The following is a 25,245-nucleotide window of genomic DNA, read 5'->3' as shown; positions in this document are numbered from 1 at the left end:
CGGAGCCCACCAGTGCATAACGCCACGGCTGTGCTGTCACCGTCTCGACCCTGTCCCAGGTCACTCAATCTCCGGCAGCGGCCGGCGGACTGTTGTCACCATGGCACCAGCCTCACTCGCAGAGCTCATTTTACTCACTAATCCATAGTGACATGCACATTGACTTTCATGGTCCTAGTTACGGAGCTCTCATAGCATCCTCGGAGTGTGGGGGCGTATAGGAGCCCCTTTAGCATATGTAAGTACACATCCAATAAGTTCACTGTATTGCCGTCACCTTGGGTGAGCGAGGGCCGCTGATCCGTCCGCGGCTCCCATAATGTTTAAACCAAACAGCTGGGCGGCGCGGACCGACACCGGTCGACCACCGGCGCGGCGCCGACACCCCCGGCCGCTGATCACCCATCAGCAATCACTCGGCGGGCGCCGGGGCGGACGGCGCCGCTGCTAATTGGCGCCGCTGCTCGGGCGGGCGGCACACGCCACTGACGGATGGCCGGCCGGCAGGGGAGAGCCGGTCCCGTGACCGCCGCCGGGCCGCGCTGACCCGCTTCGGCCACTCGGCGGCGGCGGTAGCGCGTCCCCTCTCGGCGCACAGGGCCGTCAGTCGCCGCCGCCGTCTCCGCCCCGTCACACCCGACTCGGTCCGCAGCTCCAGCCAGCCGCATCACTCGGTGTCAGCGCAGTCGGCCTCGACAGACCCGGGCGGTCGACTCTCGTCTGAACTCCGTCCCTGCGAGTGGCCAGCATGTCGATGGCGTGGTTACCAGCGCGGGGAGCGGCGCTGCTGCTCGCGGCCGTCTGTGTCACCCTGCACGCCACCTGTGCCATGGAAAAGGACTTTTGGTGAGTGAAACGGCGCTCTGGCTATCGGGGCAAAATATTATAGTCTTCTGGTGAGTGTATAAGGGTATACCCTGGCATTTGGATTATCAAAACAATTAAAGTAAAGGCTAGCAGCTAGTTGGGTAAGTAAGCTGGTAAGACCCACTGCTTGTCTTAACCCTCGCCGGCCGAGGGGGGGGGGCGGGTGCCGCCCCCCCCATAGGGTTTTTTCGCGATAGCTCCGAACACGCTGGCGATAGAGAGCTGAAACTTGGCATACCTGACCTTTGATCCAAGCCGCATCTTTTGACACCAACCGCATTTTTGGGTCAGGTCAGGTCACTGACCTATGACGTCATAAGTGAACCTCTGCACGGTCTTCAGATGTCGCAACTTCGCAACGCCCTCACTGCCAGAGGAGATGTCACAGGGAAATGAAACTTGCAGGATCTAGTATCCATTATGAGTCCCACAACTTGTATATCTCGGATTTTTCCTAAAGGTCATATGAGGTCAGGTCATTTTCGTGACCTCACCATTATAAGTCAATGGGGAAAAATGAAAACTGCTATTCTGGCGCCGGGAACGATCTCCAACTATCTCAAGCACACAGAATCGTGATTTGATGCACTCCTTGCAAGGTTAGATGCGTCACTTTTGCAATGTTGACCTTGCGTGACGTCATTTATGACGTCATCAAGGTCATATTAGTTTTTCGTCAATAACTCTTGATCAAATTGAGCTAGCGAGTCGGGAAAGCCACCAATGGACTCAGGAAGGCCTGCCGAATCGAATGATATGCGACATGACCTCTTTCGACCAACTTCGTGACCTGGGGGTGCTGACCTGACCTTGACCTGAGGTCAACACCCCAAGTTGACCTGACCCGGACAAAAAGTATATCATTCGACGCGCCTTAGCGAGGCGAACACGATGCTGCCAAAATCGGCGCTCTGCGGCCTGTTTTGGCGAAGTTATTCACCAAAAACTGAACCGTACCTTGGGGCACTTGACCTGACCTCAGAGGTCACCGGTTGACCTAGGACCTTAAAATCGGGTACCAATCTCTGCGTCTCGTATCGGCGCACACGCTCGTTTTTTCCGCGACGCGCTAGCTCCACCAGGGGCGAAACGGCGAGGGGGGGTCGTACCCGCCCCCCCCCCCTCGGCCGGCGCGTATGTAGAAAACCAATAGGTCCGGCGAGGGTTAAAAATACTAACGAGGCAGCAGGTAATCAGAGCCATCTTGTGCGATTTAGAAAACTATTTTAGTTGTCCTTAGACCACAACGTCTTTACTCTTGTGAATTTTTCTTAACTCCTAGTACATAATCAAACACTAACAGCCTTGAAGTACAACTCATACTTATAAACAATAACCCTTTCCACGACGGAACATCGGGCACCATCTTCTTAATCCGCTTATCCGTTACGTATCTGATAATCTTTAGTAGTTGTTTTCAGGTAGGGCTTCGAATGAGCCTTTAGAAGAAAATGTCGATTGCTTTGCTTCTTTGCTTTCAAATCAATCCAATAACAGGTGCGGAATATTCCACCTCGAAAAATGCTATTAGGTAATGAAGGCGTAGTGTCATTGCGAAAATGAGATCGAACTCCACCGTATCGGCACGAATACATCTTAACCGACGCTAGAACCGATTAAGATTCGTTCACACACACGTTACGAGTGCGAGTGCCGATAACCGGTATCGGAGGAGCGTAACACGGCAGCCTTGCAAAGCGATTGTCCGCGCCTTGATCGTACGGAAATGTAATCACTTGATCCCTTCAATGAACTTGTGCTCACCTGGGCAGAATGATCGAGTCGAGTAAAACAGCAGGGAACGTGCCCAGGGAAGCGCAATTCATTTATTTTTAGTCCAGGAAATGTTTGATGACTTTCTTGAATTTATAGGATAAGCGGTTTTAGTCGTTCCTAACCCAACCTTTCCTAAGAAAATATGTGTTTTCGAGTCACCTGACGCCTATACTGCCAAACTGATCGGAGCTTAAAACCAGATCATGAGTCAGAGTCGATCTTCTCAGGCCATTTTCGACTGGAGCCTGAATGTCGGTGATCTATTCAGCTTTTGTCATTCGGTGATGTTCCCGTTTCCTGAATGTGGTGTAAATTGTCACCTTCAAACGGCCCGACTTTTTCGGCACAGGCTGACATATAGGCGAATTGCGACTTCATTGTCCCAGAGGTGAACGTAATTCTTCGAGGTGTCAGAAAGGCCGCGGCAATGGGCAGCTTTCCCCCATTCAAAGAGGGGAAAGGGGACCGGTGCGCCTGAACCGACCGCACCGGCGGCGCTGATTACCAAACGGACGCCAAAACCGGACCGTGATACATGGGACGGGACCGTTGCGGATTTCGCAAGAGGGCGAGTCCATCCCCACTCCGGACACTTCCCAGAAAAGCCATTCTATGTACTTTCCTTTTCAAACATCCAAAGTACTTTGTTTTAGTGGCACCAATAAATTAGGTGCATACACACCTTCCGATATTAGTGTGTAAAAAGTCTCACTTTCTGATGAAATAGTTCATAAATGCGGATATGTTCAACACAAGCACACCGATGTTCATATCCGATGCGGGCTAATCGGAACCCGTATATCGGTGGGCGAACTTGGCCGTCTACACAACCTTCTCTCGCGCACCATGCTGCCTCGCTGCCGCAGCTCTGACATCCACCGTCCGGACCAGACAATGACATCGTGCGCGTAACAAGTCGGACACTTGTCCTACACGGCCCACTTTCCATTTACTGTCGCACAGACGCGATCGTAGTAGTCCGAGCGCGTGGCATAGTACGGTCCAGTCCAGCTCAGCTTCTGCAAGGCGATTGAGTTCCGAGCGTGTGGAGCCGTATGACATCATTGGGTAATCTCTGCAGTGTTGTGGGAGGTCAGGGAACATCTACATTGCAGATTAAATCCGCGAAGACGTCGCGTCCGGAACTGACTCGTAAAGTCCCGGCATTTATTGAGGTATGGCAATGGCACTGCTTACCAGCGACCAATATAGTCATTTCGTAGTTTTGACAAAGATTTCACTTCAAACGCAAACTTCAAATAGCTGCTAAAAATAGAGTTTTAGAGATAAAGACAAATTACGAACACGGTTGTGTAGCGTTTGACCTAGAGAAAAATAGAAAAATGGTTTTGGTGACCTGAGGTCAGAGGTCAGGTCAACGACCCCAAAATGTGATTTTAGTTTTTCGCAAATAACTTCGACAAAAAAGGTCCTAGAGTTACAGCAATGGTACCATCGCATTCGCCTTGTCAAGCCACGTCGAATGATATATATTTTGCTCGGAAAGGTCAAGTTTTATGTTGACCTCATGTGACCTCGAATGACCTCTGGTTGACCTTGTCACATGAGAGGTCATTTATGATGGATTTGTACCCGCTGATCACGAATCTGGCATCTATTTTTCCTCTAAGCCTTCATTTAGAGCTTCTGGACGGCGAAATTGTCTTATTTATTATTACTAGATTGAATCAGTGAAATAGCCTCTAGCAGGGATACTCTTCTGTGACCTTGACCTTTGAGCAGCCTTGTATCGTAAGATGAACCACAAATAGGGAACTGATAAGCCTCAAAACGCTTCAAAACATCTTTGAAGCTAGCACGCAAGATGTGCGAAAAAGTGCCAAGTTTGAGGTCAATTTTGAGCGTGACGTTGACCTTGACCTTTAATTTTAAGCACATTTTCGGAATTATCAGACTCTCTTCTTTCGTTTGACACCCAATTTTTCCGGTTTGATGAAGCCTGTCGTCCTCTAGAAGGCTTACTTTGAGATCACTACACATGTACCGGTTTTTGCCTTTGACCTTGACCTCTGACCTTGAAAATTGACCTGAGGTAAAAAATTTTATGTGCTTTAGAATCGTCTCGTAAGGACCTTTCGTTTGGTACCGCTTTGTTTCCGTAGCTCCCTTATTTACGGAGTTAGACAGGGGGGGGGGGGGCGAAAAACGCCCCTCCCCGGGCTGCGGTGGTTGGGATTACCCCCCGGGCCCGGCCGGGTTATGTTCTGAAATAGATGCTTATAATGCAAACCACGATTCTGTAGCAGCTCCCGATTGTCATTTACGGATTCATTGCGATTCCAGACAAGTTTCTACGCATATAAAATAACCCATGACCGAAACGGGCATTCTGCCGTCCTCATTAGGAATGATTTAACCTCGGTTGACCTCGGATGACCTTGATACACGATGGTTCGTTTGTGATATAGCAATGGCTTTGTTATCTTTTATGTAGGTACTTGACATCCGTTTTGTTCTAAACAATAACAATATTATGAATAACTTAAATGCAAATATTTAAAGAAATTAAATGAATTGAATCTGTGGAAACTCTTAACCAAACCCCGACCTTGCATGATTGACCTCTAAACAGCCTCTTTAATTGCGAGGGCTGATTGTTCGCATGGACGTATGGATACCACTGACATATGGATAACTTTTCCTTTGGTGGAAGATTGCTCGTAGTCAATTCTTGACGAAGTGTAGCGATATCCAGGCTTTGTTACGGATACACCTGTACCAGCGATGGATCGCTGCCATGTGAGCCCACCGATGTGGACAGGGGCGCGGGAACCACGTTCAGACTTGGGGGGGGCACACCATACTAGCCGTTTTCACGACGGGCTATCCGGCGAATGCACCTGATTTGACCAAAACTGCACCTAATTTCTTTTACAGCAAATATCTTCATTTTATGAATTTATTTCAGTGTTTTAATCGATGATGCTCTCTGATAATATGGCAAAGCAGGCATATAAGCAATTAGTACAACCCTAGCTGATAGCTGCTAAGAGACACACTGAACCTGATTTGACCAAATCTGCACCTAATCTGTACCAGATGTGCACCAAATGTGTACCAGATGGCCGTCGTGAAAACGGCTAATAGAGATCAACCTAGGGTACCCCCAAATCTAGTTTTCTCACCGGTTTTAGGCCACTTATTTTTCATCCCTTGGCTTTTTCAACAAAAAAGAAAATATTTGCAAAAAAAGTGTGGTATTCCGTCTCAAAGCTGTGGGGGCATCGCCCTCACGGCCCCAGAGTTGGGGGGGGGGGCAAGCTGCCCCACTGCCCCCCCCCCGGCTCCCGCGCCTATGGATGTGGACCAATATCACAGCACAGTGCACAAGCGCAGGCGTGCCCAACTCATCGTGAATTGTCACGCCTGCACCAAGTGCGCATATTTGGTTGCTAAGGGAGGACCACGTCCCCTCCCCGCCGCCGCGGCCACCCCGTGTGTCTGCAGTGCCCGGGGCAGGGCCCCCGCCACGCCTGTCTATACCCTCCGCCGCTCTGACGGACGCGGAACGTCAGCGGCTGCTCACCACTCTGACAGAACACGACCGGGGGCCAGGACTCACTTTCTACGGCGCTCGGAATCCGCTGCCATTGGATCGTTAATTCCTTTTCTCCTTTCACTCTTGATGCTAACGCTAAACACAGCATTGAGGCGGGTTCACTGTTATATTGCTCTACTGTAAAGTAGCGCGACCCTGCCACTCGGAAGCATTTCTGCAACGGCAGCTCCGTACGAGCCAATATCATTTGTAAGATGATTGACTGTCTTTTAAGTGTTGTTGCATGTATTTGGGTGATCTTAATGAAGTAGTTAGTTTTGAGAGCAGTACACTTTTCAAGAATGGCGTGTTGCTCGCCCTCTGTCCTCCGTATCGCACGATCAGACAATGCGGATAGACGGCAAACATTTTACATTCGGCGTTTGTAAGGTGCCCCCATAGCCGGACGACCCGGCTGTTGGCCGATTTCATTTCACATGAAAAGTGATCGATTCACTGACATTTATACAGAATGCCGTATTGCATTTTAGAAAGCGCTAACGTCTGCAATACAGTATGCACACCAGTCTTTAAAAGATTAAACATGAAAGTGCAAAATGCATGCGTCAATCTAAATACAAAGAACTGCTGAGGCCCCCATTCTTCCTGCCCAGTCCTCAGCGGCCTTCTGGGTCAGGAGTCGGCCCAGTCGTCCCTTGAATCCTGACCTGAATGTGAAATCCAAATATTCGGTGAATATCATTGTCGGAGGGGCATGCTCACTCAGACCGTGCATGCATGCTCGCTGCCGACATTCCTCCTTTATCTGCGCTGTTTCAAGGAGCGGCACCCTCATATGCTAATTGAGGCGGACATCTGCACCTACTCGGAATCAAATTCATACGACAGGCTATTCAATGAGGTGCGATTGTAATTCGGTTGTAAATTGCAGCGTGAAATGTGATGCATTGACCCGGTTCAATGGTTGAGGTGTATAATGTCCCCGTCCTAGGGCACTAGGCCTCGTCTTACTCCCCTAGCAACAGGCTCGGTAGAAACAGGGCAGCGAGCCAACACCTAGCTAGTAATGCTCAAGGATGTCACATTTTCTTTGCGAATAGGATGCCCAGCTGTTTCCCACCTAGTAATAACATAGGAGCCGTGGCGACGACAGACACCGGTTCAAGAGGATATGGTATCCCACTGGGATACCATATCCTCTGGGATAATCCCATAATCCTCTGAGATAATCCCAGTCTTATATACATTCGTATAACTGTCCTGATGATCGTAGTTATCCTGCCGGATGTGGCATTTGTCTCGGGTCGAAGCGCAACTTTCCTCCTAATTGTCCGGCGCCTAATGAAGTAACCTGAACAGTGAACAGTGAACAGTCAGGACTATGGCTTATGTAAAACAATCACACCGCCGTATCCCTCCGCGAGTCTCAGCCTGCCGTGGTGGGTGTCTGAACGTCCAGAGTCTGCCGTCCTCAGGAAGCCGGAGCCGCTCTACCGACCGGTGCGTGCTGCCGAGAACATCACGCGCGCGGCCCGCCAGCGGCGCACCGCTGACCTGGCGCTGGCCATCCCCGACGGCGCCGTGATCGGCATCCTGCCCAAATTCGGCTGGCTTCTCTACGAGGGACACAGCCACGAAGGTGAGAGACACAATGTCAGCACGGCGACGGTGATTTATAGTGCAAAACTTGCCCACCACCAGTGGTTTCTCTAACTTCTCGGGTATTTAACGTGGGTATTGAGCTGGGCAATGGGCATGCTCTCTGAAGCCGCTTGGATGTCTCAGTGGCCCAAGTTTGGTTTATATCCTGGTTCCCACATAGAGAGAATAGCGCGTTGTGGCTCATTAAAACGAGAGCCGGTCGCGGCGCGATGTTATCTCGCCACCTGCCACCGAGACTGGGCCACGGACCACTCCGGACGCTGCTCCCGTGTCGCCGCACCGGGAGGGGCTGAAGACGGACCACACTGCTGCAGTGGCGGGTATCAGCGGCTGGTGGGAACAAGCAGTAAATACCAGCAGACAGCAATCCGCGGGCCGGGGTACGGCGCCGGACGCCGCGCCGGGGCGCCGAGGGGTCTCATTTTCGGCCGAACTGGACGGAGTCGGGCATTCCTGGCGGGACTGTGGTCATCGGTCCGAGTCTGATAATTGTGTCCGAGTGCCACAGCCAGAGACAAACGAGAAGCAGGTTTTATGGCGGAGAAATGAGCGCAGGGAACTGGGGCACGGTCCAAGATGCCGATGATATTGACGTTTTCGAAATTGTTCCGATTTGATATGATAAGCTTTCATGAGAAGTATTGATCTCGGAACGTTGTTTCACCAAATGCAGATTGATTATCTCCGTGTAATTGTATCATCACAAGTGTAATTAGAAGTGAAAAGTTTACAGCTCACCCTTTTCACAGGAACAAAAAGTGATCTCGTAGCGTTTATATGGAAAATTATGTTATCTTAGGGAGCCAATTCTTAGTCTGATACTAAGCGACCCGTCTGTCCCAAAACGGATCTAATTTCTCTTCTTTCAAAAAACGAATATTTATCGGAATGGATTAATTAATTCTTTTTCGAGGGGCACCGGTAATATCGCATTGAAGGCACGGAAAACCTCTCGTTACCAGTTAATACCAGTATCACATTCCCTTCCTTTGTAAAACATACCACACCCGGTCGGACAGCCGAGCTGCTCGCGGTCCCTTCGTACCTACATACATTCGTCTCCCGTCTCACGGTCTGGCGTGCCTGCACGTCTGCCGAGACAGCTCACTTGACTCGGCCATCAAACCACGCCCCGGCCCGTGTCCGTCTGTGACCTCTGACCCGTGTCCGTCTAGCACCCCTGACCTGTCCCGTCCCGGCTGGTTCGTCTGCCTGTGACCTCTGACCCGGCGCGCTCCCCTGTCGTTTCCAGAGCTGGACTTCCGCCTGGAGACGGAGTTTTTGTACCGTTTCCCGCGCTCCAGGGCGTCCAAGGTGAGTGCATCACGTGCCTCGGACACGATCAGCTGACTGGGCTGAGACGAGGCCACTAAACGGTGTCCGGGGCCGCCGCTCAAGGCTGGGCAGGAGGACTTTCACTTGTCTCACGGCTTACACGGGATGGTTAGCTGTGCTTTGTTTGTATTGGACATTCAATGGCTGCGTTACATATGTTGTTACGAATTGATTCGGGAAGGTATCCGTGATCGCCCAATATGTCAGCAGTAGGACAAGATTCTCTCTTTGTAATTCAGCTTGTTTTTATCAATATCGAAATATAACTCTGTCTGTATTAGCAATAGCGATCTTTAATTGTCATGAAAAATAAGACTGGCGAGAAGTTAATCAGACATCCATTGAGGCGAGCTGGGAGCCGTCGTGGTCGGGTGTCCACCGGTGTCCACCCCGAGTCTCGGACCGTGTGCTAAGCACTCCCCCCGACCCCTCCCTCGTCAGGTGGGTCTGGAGCGTGCCGACTACTTTGGCGAGGAGACGGGCAACTACTGGGAGTCTCCCCACATCCTGCAGCGCAAACGGCGCGAGGTGCGCGACAACCGTATCATCCGCGACAAAAAGATGATCTACAAGGGCATGATGAACATGTTCCGCAGGTGCGTATTGGGATGTAAGGGCTGCATTGCTCGAAGTCCAGCCGAAGGGACTGGGCGTTGGATGGTCAACTCACAGTAAGTCATAGGCAGGACATGATAAGTCATGCTATGGCAACTATAATACAGCCTTGGCAGATGCTGTGACAGTCTTAGATCAAAATAATGAACTGCTGGTAGTTATGCCGAACCAGTTAAGTTCCGGTTAGTTGGTCTTGTTGCGTTTTCTTTCCTTGATTTGCTGCACCCTTTTCATTCAGTTGTTGTTGTTGTATTTGTTGTTGTTGTTGTTGTTGTTGTTGTTGTTGTTGTTGTTGTTGTTGTTGTTGTTGTTGTTGTTGTTGTTGTTGTTGTTGTTGTTGTTGTTGTTGTTGTTGCTGCTGTTGTTTGGGAGTTGCGCCTATTTCCTATGATACCGATGTCCGACCGTCCCGTCCCGCTGCAGGTTTGGTATGGACGGTAAGCTGTGTCTGATGAAGACGGTGTGCGAAATCTCGTCGTCGCCGCTGCTGTTCGATGGCCTGGTGGGAGAGCTGCTCAACATCGCACTCATGTGAGTGACGGGGCCGGGATGGCGCCTCACTGGCAGCGCTATACACCGGCCACTGGTGTTGTCATTGAATCAGTTAGCATTCTATGCTAAGCATTATAGCCTCATATGCTTTATGAAAAGCCCAAACTGATTTTTATTTTCATACTTATTAACTAGACCGCTTAGCTGTCATTTTATTTCATTATTCCGAAGCATATTTATTATCGTTTCCTTCTGTTGAAAACAATTGTTCCATCACATATGCAATGCAACAATGCATAGACAGAGGTCCCGACCGCTTGTTTTCGGTCCGGGCTGCTATGCTCCACTGACCTCATCACACCAGTGTCCACCGCCACCAGTGACACCACCTCTGTCCCCGCAGCCCGAGTCACAAGCTGGGTTCCGGCCCCGGCCTGGACGACTACAGGGACGCAGAGAAGCTGGGCGCCGAGGGCGGCGACTGCGCGGCCGCCTACTCCGAGTGTCCAGTGTCGCTGTTCCGCAGCCGGAAAATCGCGTAACGTCGCACCGTAACGCGTCACGGCGCCGGTACAAAGTGTTGTTACGGTGTCACGGTTGTTACGGTTGTTACCGTGTGACGGGCTAACCTGTACGACACAGAGACGCCAAGTTGTTACAATGCTTTGCTCAGCTAGTTGTTGAAACTAATTGTTACGATGTTTTGTTGCTAGTAAATAGGTGTGCGCTGTTGTTCGCATTCCGTTTAACGGGAATGAGTATGTTATGAGAGTCGTCCAGCATATGTCGTGGCTATTTATTTCTTTCGCTTGCTCTTTGTGACCAGACTTATTCGGAGGCATCTGGGGCCCACGGACGTCTCGACATTCCAGTGCGCTGTCAAGTCGTATTGATTGCGTCGCGTTTAATGACTACCCGGAGTTGTTTGTTTATGGTGCGTTCGGTTCAAAGTGAGCCGCCTTACCCATGCGTGACGCGTTGAGCCATCCATTTACGGTCACGTAAGAATGGCCAGTCTATCCGGGCCTGCTGTTCTTGTGACTGTCAGGACGTTTCTCGGGGGAGGGCGGCACTTTCAGTCTGCCTTCCAGGGACCGTCCTCAGCAAAACGGCGCTCTGAAAATCAACAACGTCGTGGCCTCCGATGCAATCCCAAAAGTTTGTTAACTGTACCGATTTTGGGACATTTCTCGATGAACTTTGAAGTGCCAAGCACAATGTAAAAAAAAAAAAAAAAAAAAACACGAGTGTGGTGACCTCACCCAGCACCATCTTTGGGCTGACACAGTGTTACTGATGTTAAATGTCATCATGTTGTTAATGTTATCATATGTCATCAATAACAATACATATGAATACACTTTCGGATGTGTTATTTGCCTTCCATACTTCAGTCACGCTTCTATAAATGATATTGCTTAAAACTGCAGCTGCTGAACTTGCCATGACTTCACATGACCTCACGTGGTCCACGTTATGCTCCTGCAAGAGCATAATGTGAGTTCATATATGCATTAAATATCCTTCACAGGTACACTATACATATACTATAAACCAGGGATGCGGAGCCGTGGAAATTTCAAACGGCTCCGGCTCCGGCCTCCGGCTCCGGCTCCGGCTTCAGTACTCAGTACATCCCCTATGCAATTAAAGGGACACTCCCACCTTCAAAAAAGTTAATGAATTGGCATGAAAGTGATGTACCTTGGTTCAGAAAGAGCGAAAACGAATATCTACCAAATTTCACCGAAAAATATTCACTGGTTTTCAAGATATTAGGCCTTTACTTTTGTTTACTTTTTGGGATCTCCCCTGTTACTAGCGACTTTATTTGGAAGCAATAATTTGGCAGCCTTAAAGTGCGGCAGACGTTGCGCGCAAAGCAGCGTATACCACCACGTGTTAACGATGGTTTTAGTCTAAGATTTAAAACTCGTTAGATCTCCGCTGACGTCACAAATTCTAAGGGGGCATTCCAATGCATTAGCCCCTTAGAATCCGAAAACTGCAAGTTTGAAATTCCATATCTTCGAATTAAAGCATTTTTCGATGTTGTGAGTGCCCAAACCGGTATTTGCAGGCCATGGCCACCAATTTGGCTATCTCAACTCAAAACTAATGTTAAGGTGGGAGTGTCCCTTTAAATACGGGTGGAACAAAAAAGACGATGGGATTGGTACACGTAGCTTCTGTATTTGCATAACAAGGCTATTTTGAATACCACATGTACTGTCACTGCCTTGTAAGTACTGTCAAACCTACCTACGTCAATCATTTTTTCCTCTTAAAAAAAAAAACAGGAACCGGAGTCACCCGCTTTTTGACGGCTCCGGCTCCGGCTCCGGGCAAAATATGCCGGCTCCGGCGGCTCCGGCTCCAGCACCAGCTACGGCTCCGCAGTCCGCACCCCTGCTACGAACGCCACAAACACTACAAATAAGGGTCAACAATAACATAAGCATCTAAAATAGCAAAAATAAAATAGAAAATGATCTCTGTGCCGCTGCCGCCACGACGGGCCGCAAACCGTGTCAGCCGTCACTCAGCCTGCCAAGGACGCCGCCCACAAAAGCGCCAGTTAATCAGGCAAATCGATCCGTGTGAAAAAACATATTTCAAGAAAATTAAGAAAAACACGGAAATTCATTTCGTATGAACATGAAGGCTCATATTTCAGCTAACTATATACCTAAATAATCGGTAGCCATTTCATTTATTCTCTTGACTGAGAAAGGGAATACTAAATACATAATTTGTTTGTCGTCTATTCATCAAAATAAATATCCAAGATACATACGAGTACTTATATGTTTTGTATAGCAATCCTGATGTTTGAGGCCATAGTAGACATTTTCGAAGCATTCACTCAAGCGGGGACATATAGATCCTAATAATTTCCGCTGCGCCGTGGAAAGATGATAGGTTTATAATACATTATGTTCTATTCTTACATAGGCTTTATCAACTACCTATCGGCATTCATTTTTAGAAATAATGGCGTTGATTTGCTGCCAGTGTGTATCCAGAAGCCGCCGAGCTGTCCGAGGCTCACCGGGCGGCCCATGTTCAGGGTCCTCAGTTCGTACACCTCCTGGCTGCGTATCACCACTGGCATCCATCACCACCCATAGCCGCTCATTAGCAAAACGACCCGAATGACGCCGTTTTCACACCTCGTATTAGTCTCGGTTTGAGTGAAACTTACATAACATCCCGGTGATTTATTCCATCAGAACACATCCCCAGCGGCCGGAATACGTCAGCCACCCGGCTGGCGCAGATCTCTCAGGTGCCGTGGGCCGTTTGGCACAGCTCGTCCCGAGATGGGAGTGCCCTGACAGGAATGGCAGGTGCTGAATCCATCACTGGGCGCCGCTGAATATCACCGAGCGGTGTCACGACTGAGACGGCGGACACCCAGTCACGATGGAAGTCAATCAGATCGGAGAGCGGACGTCAAGGACTGCCAGACATCTGCTAGGGCGCCGAGACGCGACCCCAGTATGGATGAGCTGCAGAGGGGTACGGCCGCTATCTGAAGGCGTATCTGTTACCATGTGAGGCGTGGCCACGCCGCACTCCAACGCATACATTTGGGTACGAGAACAGACTTATTTCTGCACCCGGATTTCACGTCGTGCTACCGTGGAATGTTGAAAGTGTGCCGGATGAAACGCTCATGAATGAAACGACTTTGATGGGCTTCAAGGCATGTGTGCATCACTCCCCCTAGCTCTTTAGCTCTCTCTCTCTCTCTCTTTCTCTCTCTCTCTCTCTCTCTCTCTCTCTCTCTCTCTCTCTCTCTCTCTCTCTCTCTCTCTCTCTCTCTCTCTCTCTCTCTCTCTCTCGTCATTAATATCATTTGTCGTCAGCCACTCCGTCAATGCTGCACCGCCCACCGCTGTGACCTGAGGATCATCGATTGTTGGTCCGGCGGGGGAGGGGGCAGCGGCTGCGCTGTGGCTCGTCGGTGTCGGCGGGGCTGTCCCTGGCCCGTGTGGTCTCCGTCAGTACAGCATTGAGCTGCAGAAGCTTTGGTGGCCAGCAGAGGTCTTGTGAAAACAGCCATACTGGGAGTCTGTCCCAATCAGGATAGACATTTTTATATCTCCGGTAGCCGTATCTCGTAAAGGCTCTGTCTAATCCTCTACCTGTTACCTCCTGGATTCCTTCATGGCTCAAATTAAGACTAAATAACCGACAAGACTAGCTAACTGACACCAAGCCTCTCAGAGCGATGACGCCGCCTTCCTGCACGGCTGAGCAGCCGCTGCCCGCTGGTGACTGCTGCTCTGAGGAGTGGTCCTCATCCCGCGACCCGAGGTCAGAGGTCGCGCAGGAGTCGGACCGGGCTCACCTGTGGGTGTTCGGGTACGGCTCGCTGTGCTGGAAGCCCGGCTTTTCGTACCGGGAGCGCCGCATCGGCCGTGTGGAGGGATTCAGTCGGAGGTTCTGGCAGGGCAGCGTCACCCACCGCGGGACACCCCAGCAGGTGAGCCATCAGCTGACAGAGGGATGTGTGAGCTCTCAGAGGGGTAGGTGAGCTAACTGACCAACAGAGGGACTTGGGGAGCATCACCCACCGCGGGACACCCCAGCAGGTGAGATCAGCTGACAGAGGGATATGTGAGCTCTCAGAGGGGCAGCTGAGCTAACTGACCAACAGAGGGACTTGGGCAGCGTCACCCACCGCGGGAGTGGACACCCCAGCAGGTGACGATCAGCACCGACGGAGGGATAGTAGGTAGGCTCTGACCAACAGACCGACAAAGTGAGCTCTGACCAACATAGTGAGCTCTGGCCGACAGATCGACAGACCGACAGAATGTCAGCCTTGACTGACAGACCGACAGAGTGAGCTCTGACCGACAGACCAACAGACCGACAGACAGACAGACCGACAGACCGACAGACCGACAGAGTGAGCTCTGACCGACTAGACAAATGGCCGTTACCAGGCTCGAATACTCTGGGAAGCTATGCCCGCCGATTTTCGTACCTCAGTCCAACTACCTACATTGTGTGGTGCCTTATTGCAACTTCCGGCAACATGGAATCGCACAATGCAGCCTGACCACAAAGTTGGATAGCGAAGTGCAGGTTGGATATACTTGTTCCGGCACATGCCAACAAAGCAGTGAGCTGGTAAGTGAAAGCAGACGTAAATATATTTATATACTCAGTCTCACACCCACTGGTGCAGTTTTTATAATTACCTTTTTCACTAACGCATTCGCCTGCGCTCACTATGTGTGGTCTCTCTCTCTCTCTGTTTTCAGCCGGGGCGAGTCGCGACACTGGTGGAACACAGTCAGGTGAGGCGGCGGGACACAGACTCGGGACGGGGACGGAGGCCGCGGGACACCCACTGCCGGAACGGGGACAGAGGCGGAGGGACACCCACTGCCAGGACGGGGACGGAGGGACCGCGACTGCCGGGACGGGGACGGAGGCGGAGGGACACCCACTGCCGGGACGGGGACGGAGGCGGAGGGATACAGACTCGGGACGGGGACGGAGGCGGAGGGACACCCACTGCCGGGACGGGGACGGAGGCGGAGGGACACCCACTGCCAGGACGGGGACGGAGGGACCGCGACTGCCGGGACGGGGACGGAGGGACCGCGACTGCCGGGACGGGGACAGAGGCGGAGAGACACCCACTGCCGGGACGGGGACGGAGGGACACCGACTGGGGAACAGAGGACTGCTCACTTATCGGTCATTTACGCACCTAAACAACTACCCCGACTGCTTACTAGCCATTTAGTTACCTATCTACCTTTCCCTGAGAAACCTGAGGAGATGCGAGAACAACTAAATCTTTTTTATTGGATTACTTGGAACACGAGAATAAAACGTTTATACCAATTCCGTCCAGTAGATCTTGTCTGATTGACTCAATGACTAAATAGGCACCCACTGAATTAATTACTTACTCAAAAGTAATTAATGCAATTTGGAAATACAATTACTTTGGAAGTGTTCGAATGGCTCCGATGTCTGATTGGGACTGCCGGGTGCTAATGGTACCGACCAGGTGCTCCATAACATTTCCATCAGCGGATTTCTTCGCATGACCCCACTATAGCTGGTCCGTGCTAATGAAATATGCACACTGCTTGCATATCGACTAAGCTACACTCAGTCAGGCATGCGATACTTACCTTGCAGTCACTAACGATTGCTCTTTGCCGAACGTTACCTTGTAACAGATGTTAAAGGAAACGTTTAGGTAGGTCACAAAGTAAATGCTTATTGTTTTTATTTACCTCCGAGTATATGTATTGGAGCATTTACAAAAATATCGAGGCACTGTTTAGTGCTTATAGCGTTTCATTCAAGGAAACGTCCCACTAGTTCAGCTCGGAGGAACCGACTGCACTGCGGTGAATATCCACAGGTTTCCCCGCAGCCACTGGAAGGTAGGCCACCCGCAGCACTCCGGAGTCCGGCGGCGCAGCATACCCACTCAGGCAGGCGCCAGGGTTATTGAGAGATCAGGCGTTGCAGTCTCTCGCCGCCAGATCTACATTTGCATACCTACTGAAATGCGACGGAACGACCATAGAGTGCCGTTGTCGGCTGTTGCAGGAGCTAGGAACATAATCAATACACACGTATTTTTAACGGTAAAGATATTTATGTCATTTAGGTATAGGTAACCTGATGCAGTGACAGTCGCAGACTATAGATTTTACGGTTAGGTATTCTTGGCAGAATTAATTAGGTGTTAATGCCCAAACATTGCTATATTATGCCGATTTTTAAGTCACGTTTCTGTATGCATCTTTTGTAGTCTTATTTGTCCTTCATCCCGAAGCAGTTACCTACTACATAGTTATTCGTCATTAGCTAGAAGGAATACTACCTACATACATGAGTGCCCCCCCCCCCCCCAACGCACCGTCCCCGGCCCGGAAACAAAGTGAGCGGTCAGCTTTAGTACCCGATCAGTTTCCCACCGGGGTGCATACGGCATGCAATAATTGGTTTGTATTGTCACGCACGTCGCACAAGGACCTGTCGGTACATACATACCGGAACCCTCACGCACGGAAGGCATGTCGGTCAGCGAGTGGGTAGAGCGCACACATGCATGGGGTCTTTATATGCATATACATTACTAATAACTGGCACACTGTGTGCCATCCAGCGGCTTGGCTGTAGGTGGGGTTCTTCATGAAAAGGCGGCTTCATCAGGTACGACCGTGCTGGTCCTATAACCGCTCTTGGTCTTGGGTCACTTGTGGCCAGAAACTAACGATTAGAGCGATGGGGAACATGGCACGGGGTTTAACCCTAGAACGCCTAGGGGGGGGGTTGTATCAACCCCCCCCCTGAGGTTTTTCGGAAATAGTGCAAAAACGGCGGCGCGCAGCGCCGCCAAATTTTGGGTACCTTATGGGGCAACCTTTGCGCATCTTTTGCCGAAAAAAATTGATCGGGTCATGTCAGGTCACGGAGTTATGACGTCATAAGAGGTACAGCCTCCGGCCGGATTTTCACAAACTGAGTGCCAACGCCCGAGGTTTCCTGCCGGTGGTACGGACATCGGTTGATGGATCGTGATGAAACTTCCCATGCATGTTGGGGCAAGTATTGGCTATCATATGGTATAAGAAATTTGACCGGGTCAGGTCAGGTCACGGAGCTATGACGTCACAAGAGGAACAGCGTCCGGTACTATTTTTGAAAAGCGCCCGAACCACTATTTTGCTAATTCTTGTCACCTCAATGGGAATATGCAGCAATATTAGCTTCTACAGGGAGCAAATGGACCTCCCAAATCCAAAAATACAATCAGATTTCAAAAATTTAAATTTTGATTTTTCGAATTTCTGCCGCCGACTGTGACCTTGCCGACTTCCGGCGCTCCCAACGCGCCATTTTTAGAGCTAGGGAAACGAAATACATACCAAACGATAGAGAATTGATCAAGGAACACGATAGTGAAGGTTTCAAGTCGATATCTCCCACCGTTTTGCCGCAATCGCCGCCGACAGTTGAAAAAAGTCTATTTTTCCGAAAATTTGACCTTTGACCGGTCAAAAGTAGGTCAAATGTTGACCTAGGACCAAAAAATATACCACCAATCGCGAGATCTCGTTGAGAGCAATCCGTTGGTCTTTTCCGCTAAGCTCTACGACCTTCCGTTTCGAAACGCCAGGGGGGGGGTCGTAACAACCCCCCCCCTGGTCGTTCGTGTTATGAGAAATGGCCTGGTCGTGCGAGGGTTAACGCAGCATAAACACGTTCTGTTTGGCAAGTTAACGAGCAGCAAAGGCTGAGTGATCGATATGACATCGCCAAGTGGCACCAGGTCTCCTTCGAAAGACTGAAAAATAATGCACTAAGTTCCGAACTTGCGCTTTCCCTGTACGGCACTACTTGGGGCTACGCGACCCTGAAGTGATCCTAGCACTGCCTGTTCCCAGGGCACCACGTGGGGCTGCGGCCTGCGCGGCCCTGACCGCCCCCCCCCCCCAGGGCACCACATAGGGCTGCGCTCCTGATCAGCCCTCTGTCCCCAGGGCACCACGTGGGGCTGCGCGGCCCTGATCAGCCCTCTGTCCCCCAGGGCACCACGTGGGGCTGCGCGTTCCTGGTGACGGACCGGGCAGCGCTGCGCTACCTGGACGGCCGAGAGGTGGTGCTGGGCGGCTACCAGACGCGGCGTGTGGCGTTCGTGCCCCGCGATCCGGGCCGGCCGCCGTTCGCCGTCACCATCTACGTGGCCACGGAGCGGAACCCGCTGTGGCTGGGGGAGGCGCCGCTGGCCCGACTGGCCGTCCAGGTGGCCGCCGCCAGAGGCAGGTGTGGCCCCAACGCCGACTACGTGCTCCAGCTGGTCAGATTCATGAAACGGTGAGCGCGCTGCGAGGGGTAGAGGGCCATTATCTGGTATGTGGTATGTGGTTCTCTTTTGTTGTTTTGTTGGTTTGTTTGTTCATTTATTCATTTGTTTGTTTTTATCTTTGTCTAGTGTTTGTGTGCTTGTTTGTTGATATTCAGGGACCGAGTAGCACGAGTTCAGTAAAACTGCACCCGGCTTTAGTCGCTTGACACTTACCTACTCATGCGTCAAACCTCAAATGGGTCAAATGGTCCTATTACACGTGCATATTAGTTATTATAGTACCATGCATAGGATATGGACTCCGCCTGGCAACTGCCGTGTAACTATGAGCGGCACTTCCATGATTACGCTGCGCCATGGCGATCACCGTACCACACCACGCACTCGGTAATCAACGCGTGGTCTGTTGGGACTAATGTTCCTGCCCCCCTCCATACGCCCCTCCACCCCACCCCGTCCTATGTGGGTTAATCAGCGACTGGGCCGCCATGTGGTATGTATGAGCCGGAGCTGCCAGCCTACCTGCTACACGCCACGGATGCACGCGCTCGCCGCGTGCAGGAGCGCGGCGCAGTATCCGACCGATGGAAATTACCGATAGTCGTTAGACGTCCATCAATATTCATTGGGTGAATTGATACCACCCGTGTTTTGTACTCTTTGTATATATTGCGACACAACCTTGATGAATGAGCAATCATAAAAGTTTATCATTATTAGGATCATAGTCATACTTATCCTTATTTCATTTTCGAGGTCAGATGATAAACATAATTGGTTTATGAATGGGTGATTTCGGGCATTCAAGACCATGAAATTTTCTTTTAATTTAGAGTGAGCAAGAATATTTGAATAATGCATCGCAGAAGGTAATCGTAAGGCCAAAGTAAATACATTGAAAATTGGGCAGGAAATAAATAGGTTAGGGAGGCATTATTGGGACTGGGGATCGAGGCTACTCTCAATCCATGGGTTGAGAGTATACGAGCCAAATAAAATATCAAATGAAGAAAAGAAACAAAATTTGCTAGTGGCGTTCCTGTCGCTGCGTCACGTAACGTTGCACGCTTCCGTCTACATACACCTCGTTTTTCGCGAAACTCTAGCCTGGTTAGAGGCGAAAGGACGAGGAGCTCGTACCCCCTCTCTTTCCTCGGCCAGAGTGTTTGAAGAAAGCCGACTCAGCTTCGGCGTGAATTAAAACAGGTCTATACTCGTAAAATAGTTAACGGCTTGTATTTTTATCGGTTCCGCAGAAACATACCTGAAGAGTGTGATCAACACCTGTTCGACCTGGCTACTCTGGTGGAGGCCGCTGTAGGCGGCTGTACCTCACCAGCTGCAGCTGGCGCCATCTGTCCGTCCTACGGTACCGGCACCTCACCAGCTGGCGCCATCTGTCCGTCCTACGGTACCGACACCTTACCAGTCCCAGGTGGCACCGTCTGCTCAGCCCTCAGTGGCGCCTCCTCGTCGGCCAAGCCTGCAACTGCCGGGTGGCGCCGCCGCTGCGGCCAGGAGGGTCCCGAGGATGCCGGGATCGCGGAGACCGCTCAGGAGCCGCCGGGCCGCTGCCGCTAGGCGGCGCCAGGGGTGCACGGGGCGCCTACCGAGCAGCTGCCTCGTCTGGCCCGTCTGTGATATCCTCTCTGGGATTTCAGTTCAGGTAACGAAGGAGGTCTTTGTATGATCAAAAGACGACCTGCGTACAATCTAAAGGCAGTGTGGCGATTGGTATGATTGTAAAAACTCAATTTTTACTGCGCACCCGTTGTCGTACTTACGAGCAAAGTGGTCGCCACTAAGTGGTGCTTTATGCGAATTGTCGACAGCTTGATGTCCCTCCGTTCCGTCGCTTCCATCCTCAGGATACTGAAATCTTTCTCCTCCACGCCGCAACTCCCACTCCTGACTGGACGGGCACCTGATCTCATGCGGGCTGCTCCCTTGGAGCGGCGCCGCTGCTCCCAAGGGAGCGCACCCCGTAGCCGGGTGCAGTGAGTAGTGAGTACCTTGGGGCTGGTCAGGCTGTCCATTCGGACGGGTTTAGTCCCGGTGACCCACTAGGGTGCCTGCCCAGACCAATGTCTCCCCCTAATTCCTTTCATCCTCCCAGCTCTCCAATTGGACCGAAAGGACCTAACCCAACAAGAAAAAAGCTTGATGTGTCCACCATCCAACTAGTCACGCACGAGTTAAATATTTCGTCATGATGCTGCAGCTGAAATATATGCACAGCACGCAGACCTTTGGTATGCATTCGCGGGAGAGCTCTTATTCGTGCAGATGCTTCGGTTCGGACCAGCCTGCAGCCTGGTTCACTGGACCTGTGACCGTTTCAGGCATGTACATACGTTGCATTCGCAACATTATTTTTGTGACGCTATAATAGCGTCACGTGTGCTATCTGTCTTCTAGGTAGTATCTCGAGATTGCGTTGGACGGACAGACCGACAAACGGACAGATTCAGGTGTGCAGGCTGCAGCAACGTGAATATGTATGGTTCAACAGACGTCCTCGCCTCAAATACGTACCATTGCCCAGTCGCTGCGGACTGCAGCTAACTAATAAATACCTACATATAGATTACAAATCGCCGTGGCTTTTCTTGTTATACGGCCTTACCGCTGACCAATCACCATTATTACTAATGAGTGACGATGTGTGCATCATGCATGCATCTAGGTAATCATGCATCTACATAAATAGACATTTACGATCACCGGCCAATCTGGTGTCTGGTGCTATTGTCCATCGATACTAATGATACGCCAGGCTGACATATACCCTGAAGCTGACACCCACGATACTGCAAAGTTATTGTAATAAATAACGTAATGCCACAGTTAACCTGGACTCCGTCGTCTGATTTCTTGTTTGTTTTGCTGGGTAAGGCCCTTTCGGCCCGGGCGAGACCATTTCAGGGCCGGACGGATGATAGGAATTAGGGGGAGACATTGGTCTGGGCGAGCACCCTAGTGAGTCGCCAGGTCGGCCTGCCCGTCCAGAGGACCGGCAGGCACTCACCGCACCGGCTACGGGTGTGCTCTTACGGGCAATCCCGCACATAGGCGGCGGAATGGGGGGGAGGGGGCACTGGGGCACTGTGCCCCCTTTGATTTTGGCATTTTAACATAAGCCCTATGGGCGTTGCATGGAAAGAATGGGAGTTGGGACCAAAAGTCAGCAGTGCTCCCCCTCCCCCCCCCCCGGTGTTCCGCCGCCACTGATCCCATCCCGCACATAGGCGGCGGAACGGGGACGGCACCGGGGCACCGTGCCCCCCTTTGATTTTGACATTTTAACATTAGCCCTATGGGCGTTGCGTTGCATGGAAAGAATGGGACCAAAAGTCGGCAGTGCCCCCCCCCCCCTTAATTGAAGGTGCTCCGCCGCTACTGCCCGCATGGGATAAAGACAGTTGCCCGTCCAGCCCGGAGCAGGGGGTTGAGGCGTGGGGGAGGATTTGCCTGTCCTGAGGATCTAAAAGAGGGAACGGATGCCGTCCCGTCGTCCGAACTCCGGAGTCACTCATACGTGATCGTATTCAGCAAGGCTATCTATGCATTCCAAATGTATTCAGTCGGTGGATATTTCTTGGCTAGCTGCTGCACATTTTTATTATTTGGTATCACTTTTACTCGATATGGCAGCGCTTGTTTGAAGCGTAATATGCGCATGTGCTACGTTCAAAGTGTATTCGATTTGTAATTACTCTGCGCAAAACTGAAATACTAGGAACAATTTAGCCGTTGCATTGGTGACTTTCTGCGACTGCTATTTATTTCCTGCCAAAATCGGACATACTGAACAGAAGTAAACTTTGACAAAATTAGGTGATCTTGTTATTTTTACGGCGCCTGGATCTATATTCGATTGTGAAATACATTTTACATTTTATTGGGAATTTTGCTGATCAGTTGGCCAGGTATGCATATGCTTATCTGCCAAGCTGCCTTAACAGCAGTATTAGGATCATTGATTTTCAACTCTTCCTCAGCAACTGATACAGATCTAGCTGAAGAGAAATATGGAGTGAAATTTGCAACCAGATGTGAAGGTAAGTTTTTAGTTTGAAACCCTTTAAAACATTCTATGTTCATTTATTTATTCAGAAAGTATCCTGCTAGACATCTGCTTCTCTCTTTCACTGCTACATTGTGTACCAATTGACCTATTGAAGCGGAAGGGAGAGAAGGTGATAATCAAATTTGTCGTTCCTTCCTTGTCTGTCAAGGGAAGTTGAAAGAAAATTATTTACAGAATATAATGTTGATCAGGCCATGTTGTGCTTTCACTTTTCAGCATGCAAAATAGTGGCAGCAGAACTTGAGGACCAGCTACAGAAGACTGGCAAGACTCATGATGTTATTCAAACTGGCTATCACCTTGATGCAGATCCTAAATCAAAGATTACGACAAAATATAGAACATCGTAAGGATTGTTAAAGCTTATCTACCTATGTATCATGTTTACTGTTTATCATGGCAAATGGTTTGGCGGTTTATTAAGTTTTGGCAAGAGGCTTGGTCTAGAATGATCTGATGAGGTTTGTGAAAATTATGCAAATTATTGCTGATTCCTACTGTTTTATTTGTGAGATTTTCTCCCCTTTCATGCTTTTATTCTTTTATGCAGCGAGCTCCGACTTTTGGAGGTTTTAGAAGATGTGTGTGAAGGTATCCTCTCATACAATGTGCATAAGGAGCGGACAGACAGCACACGTTTTGCCAAGGGCCGCAGTCAGACCTTCCAGACTCTTCACAACCTTGTGTAAGTAGCAGATGAAGAAAGCCAAGGGAGGCATCAAGACGTTTGATTATTTTACATATCAAAACTGATAGGTAGTTACACCAAATGTAAACAATTGCTTCAAGTCAACTGATGATAAATTGCATTTTCCATTGAAATATCAGGATCTCTGCTGTATAACCTGTGTGAGCCTACAGTTTAGCTTGAGTGTCTATGGCAATGAGTCTACAATGCTGAAATATCTTGGATGATCTGTCCTAACCTTGGAGGCAATTTGTGTCGGATATGTATGATGTAACACAGACAGTGTGTGATATTTTCAGTGACAAAGGTGTAAAAGTGGACCTTGGAATCCCACATGAACTGTGGGATAAACCCAGTGCAGAAATAACCGACCTGAAGAACAAGGTTGGTTTTCATTATGTGCGGTTCTTTATTCATTATACTTGTCTTATTTTGGCTGCTATTTGATAAACACACCACAAATTTTTGTCTGTTTTTCGATCTTCTATTCTACTAGCTTCATCGATATAACATATTTTAAAAGCTAATAATTTGTTTTCTTACTGAAACATTGAACTGGGAAGGTGAATGAAGCTTGATGCTTTTTCAATATTTGGCATGAATACTATGCCGGTCGTTTTCAGTGTGATGCTCTGATAGAGGACTTTGAGGAGGTGATCACGCAGTGGTACAATGAGTACCAGGAGGCCATCCCTCTGTCTACCTTCCTCTGCTCGCGCCACGTGCTAGCAAAGGACGACGACGCGTGCCTCTCGGACCCGCCGGCGGCTCCCGTGCGCGACGAGCTCTGACACGTGGCGCACGAGATCGTGGACCCGCCGCCGCCTGGACGCTCATATTGACGTGGCAGACCGCTACTGGCCGTGCTGAACTGCCAACTGAGACAATGGTGGTGCGTGGGATCGTGTGGGCTCAGTCGGTAGGCCCAGCTCAGTATTTATTTGTTTGAAACCGGTTTTAAAACTGAGCATGAAGGTTAAGTGTTCAGGTGGAACTGCCAATGTAGTCGAAATCAATTTTAATGCCTGCTGAGCCGTTAGTTCCGTATTCCTAATAGATTGATTTCATTTGAATGATTCGAGATCAAAGATGTGTCGCTACTTAAATCATTTTACCAGCTCACCAATGCGTCAATTTTTACCCACCATATGTATATTTAATGTGTATCTACGCTTACATCATTTAGTGTTTTGTACGTCTGTATGCTTATGAGCTTGATCTCTTGCCGGTGTATCAATATAAGTGCATGACATTTCACATATCTGGGTCTCAAACTCATAGAAGACTGAGGTCTAAAACGAAATGGCTGAAATTTGAAGTCGATGGTGTATACCTAAATG

The 25,245-nt window shown here is 50.0% G+C and overlaps 3 protein-coding genes across 3 annotated transcripts; all 3 read left to right on the top strand.

Annotated features, from left to right (window-relative positions):
• Positions 1 to 591: 591 nt before the first annotated feature.
• On the top strand, positions 592 to 11,632 carry LOC122379146. Its single transcript, XM_043361092.1, has 6 exons — positions 592 to 846; positions 7,639 to 7,802; positions 9,078 to 9,139; positions 9,602 to 9,756; positions 10,199 to 10,306; positions 10,671 to 11,632. The coding sequence occupies exons 1-6, from the start codon at positions 749 to 751 to the stop codon at positions 10,807 to 10,809; spliced, it is 726 nt and encodes a 241-aa protein (XP_043217027.1). The 5' UTR covers positions 592 to 748; the 3' UTR covers positions 10,810 to 11,632.
• Positions 11,633 to 14,504: 2,872 nt separating this feature from the next.
• On the top strand, positions 14,505 to 21,084 carry LOC122379134 (putative glutathione-specific gamma-glutamylcyclotransferase 2). Its single transcript, XM_043361079.1, has 4 exons — positions 14,505 to 14,759; positions 15,547 to 15,577; positions 18,802 to 19,135; positions 20,384 to 21,084. Exons 1-4 carry the CDS (start codon positions 14,505 to 14,507, stop codon positions 20,706 to 20,708), a joined length of 945 nt encoding a protein of 314 aa, XP_043217014.1. The 3' UTR covers positions 20,709 to 21,084.
• Positions 21,085 to 22,887: 1,803 nt separating this feature from the next.
• Positions 22,888 to 25,164, top strand: LOC122379163 (protein canopy homolog 3-like). Its single transcript, XM_043361120.1, has 5 exons — positions 22,888 to 23,188; positions 23,434 to 23,563; positions 23,768 to 23,902; positions 24,205 to 24,289; positions 24,529 to 25,164. Exons 1-5 carry the CDS (start codon positions 23,059 to 23,061, stop codon positions 24,694 to 24,696), a joined length of 648 nt encoding a protein of 215 aa, XP_043217055.1. The 5' UTR covers positions 22,888 to 23,058; the 3' UTR covers positions 24,697 to 25,164.
• Positions 25,165 to 25,245: the final 81 nt, after the last annotated feature.

Source organism: Amphibalanus amphitrite, unplaced genomic scaffold (assembly GCF_019059575.1).
Source record: "Amphibalanus amphitrite isolate SeventyFive unplaced genomic scaffold, NRLGWU_Aamphi_draft 000072F_arrow, whole genome shotgun sequence".
In the NCBI taxonomy this organism is placed as follows: domain Eukaryota; kingdom Metazoa; phylum Arthropoda; class Thecostraca; order Balanomorpha; family Balanidae; genus Amphibalanus; species Amphibalanus amphitrite.
Note: the sequence above shows the minus strand (reverse complement) of the source record. Positions and strands in the feature narration are given on the sequence as shown.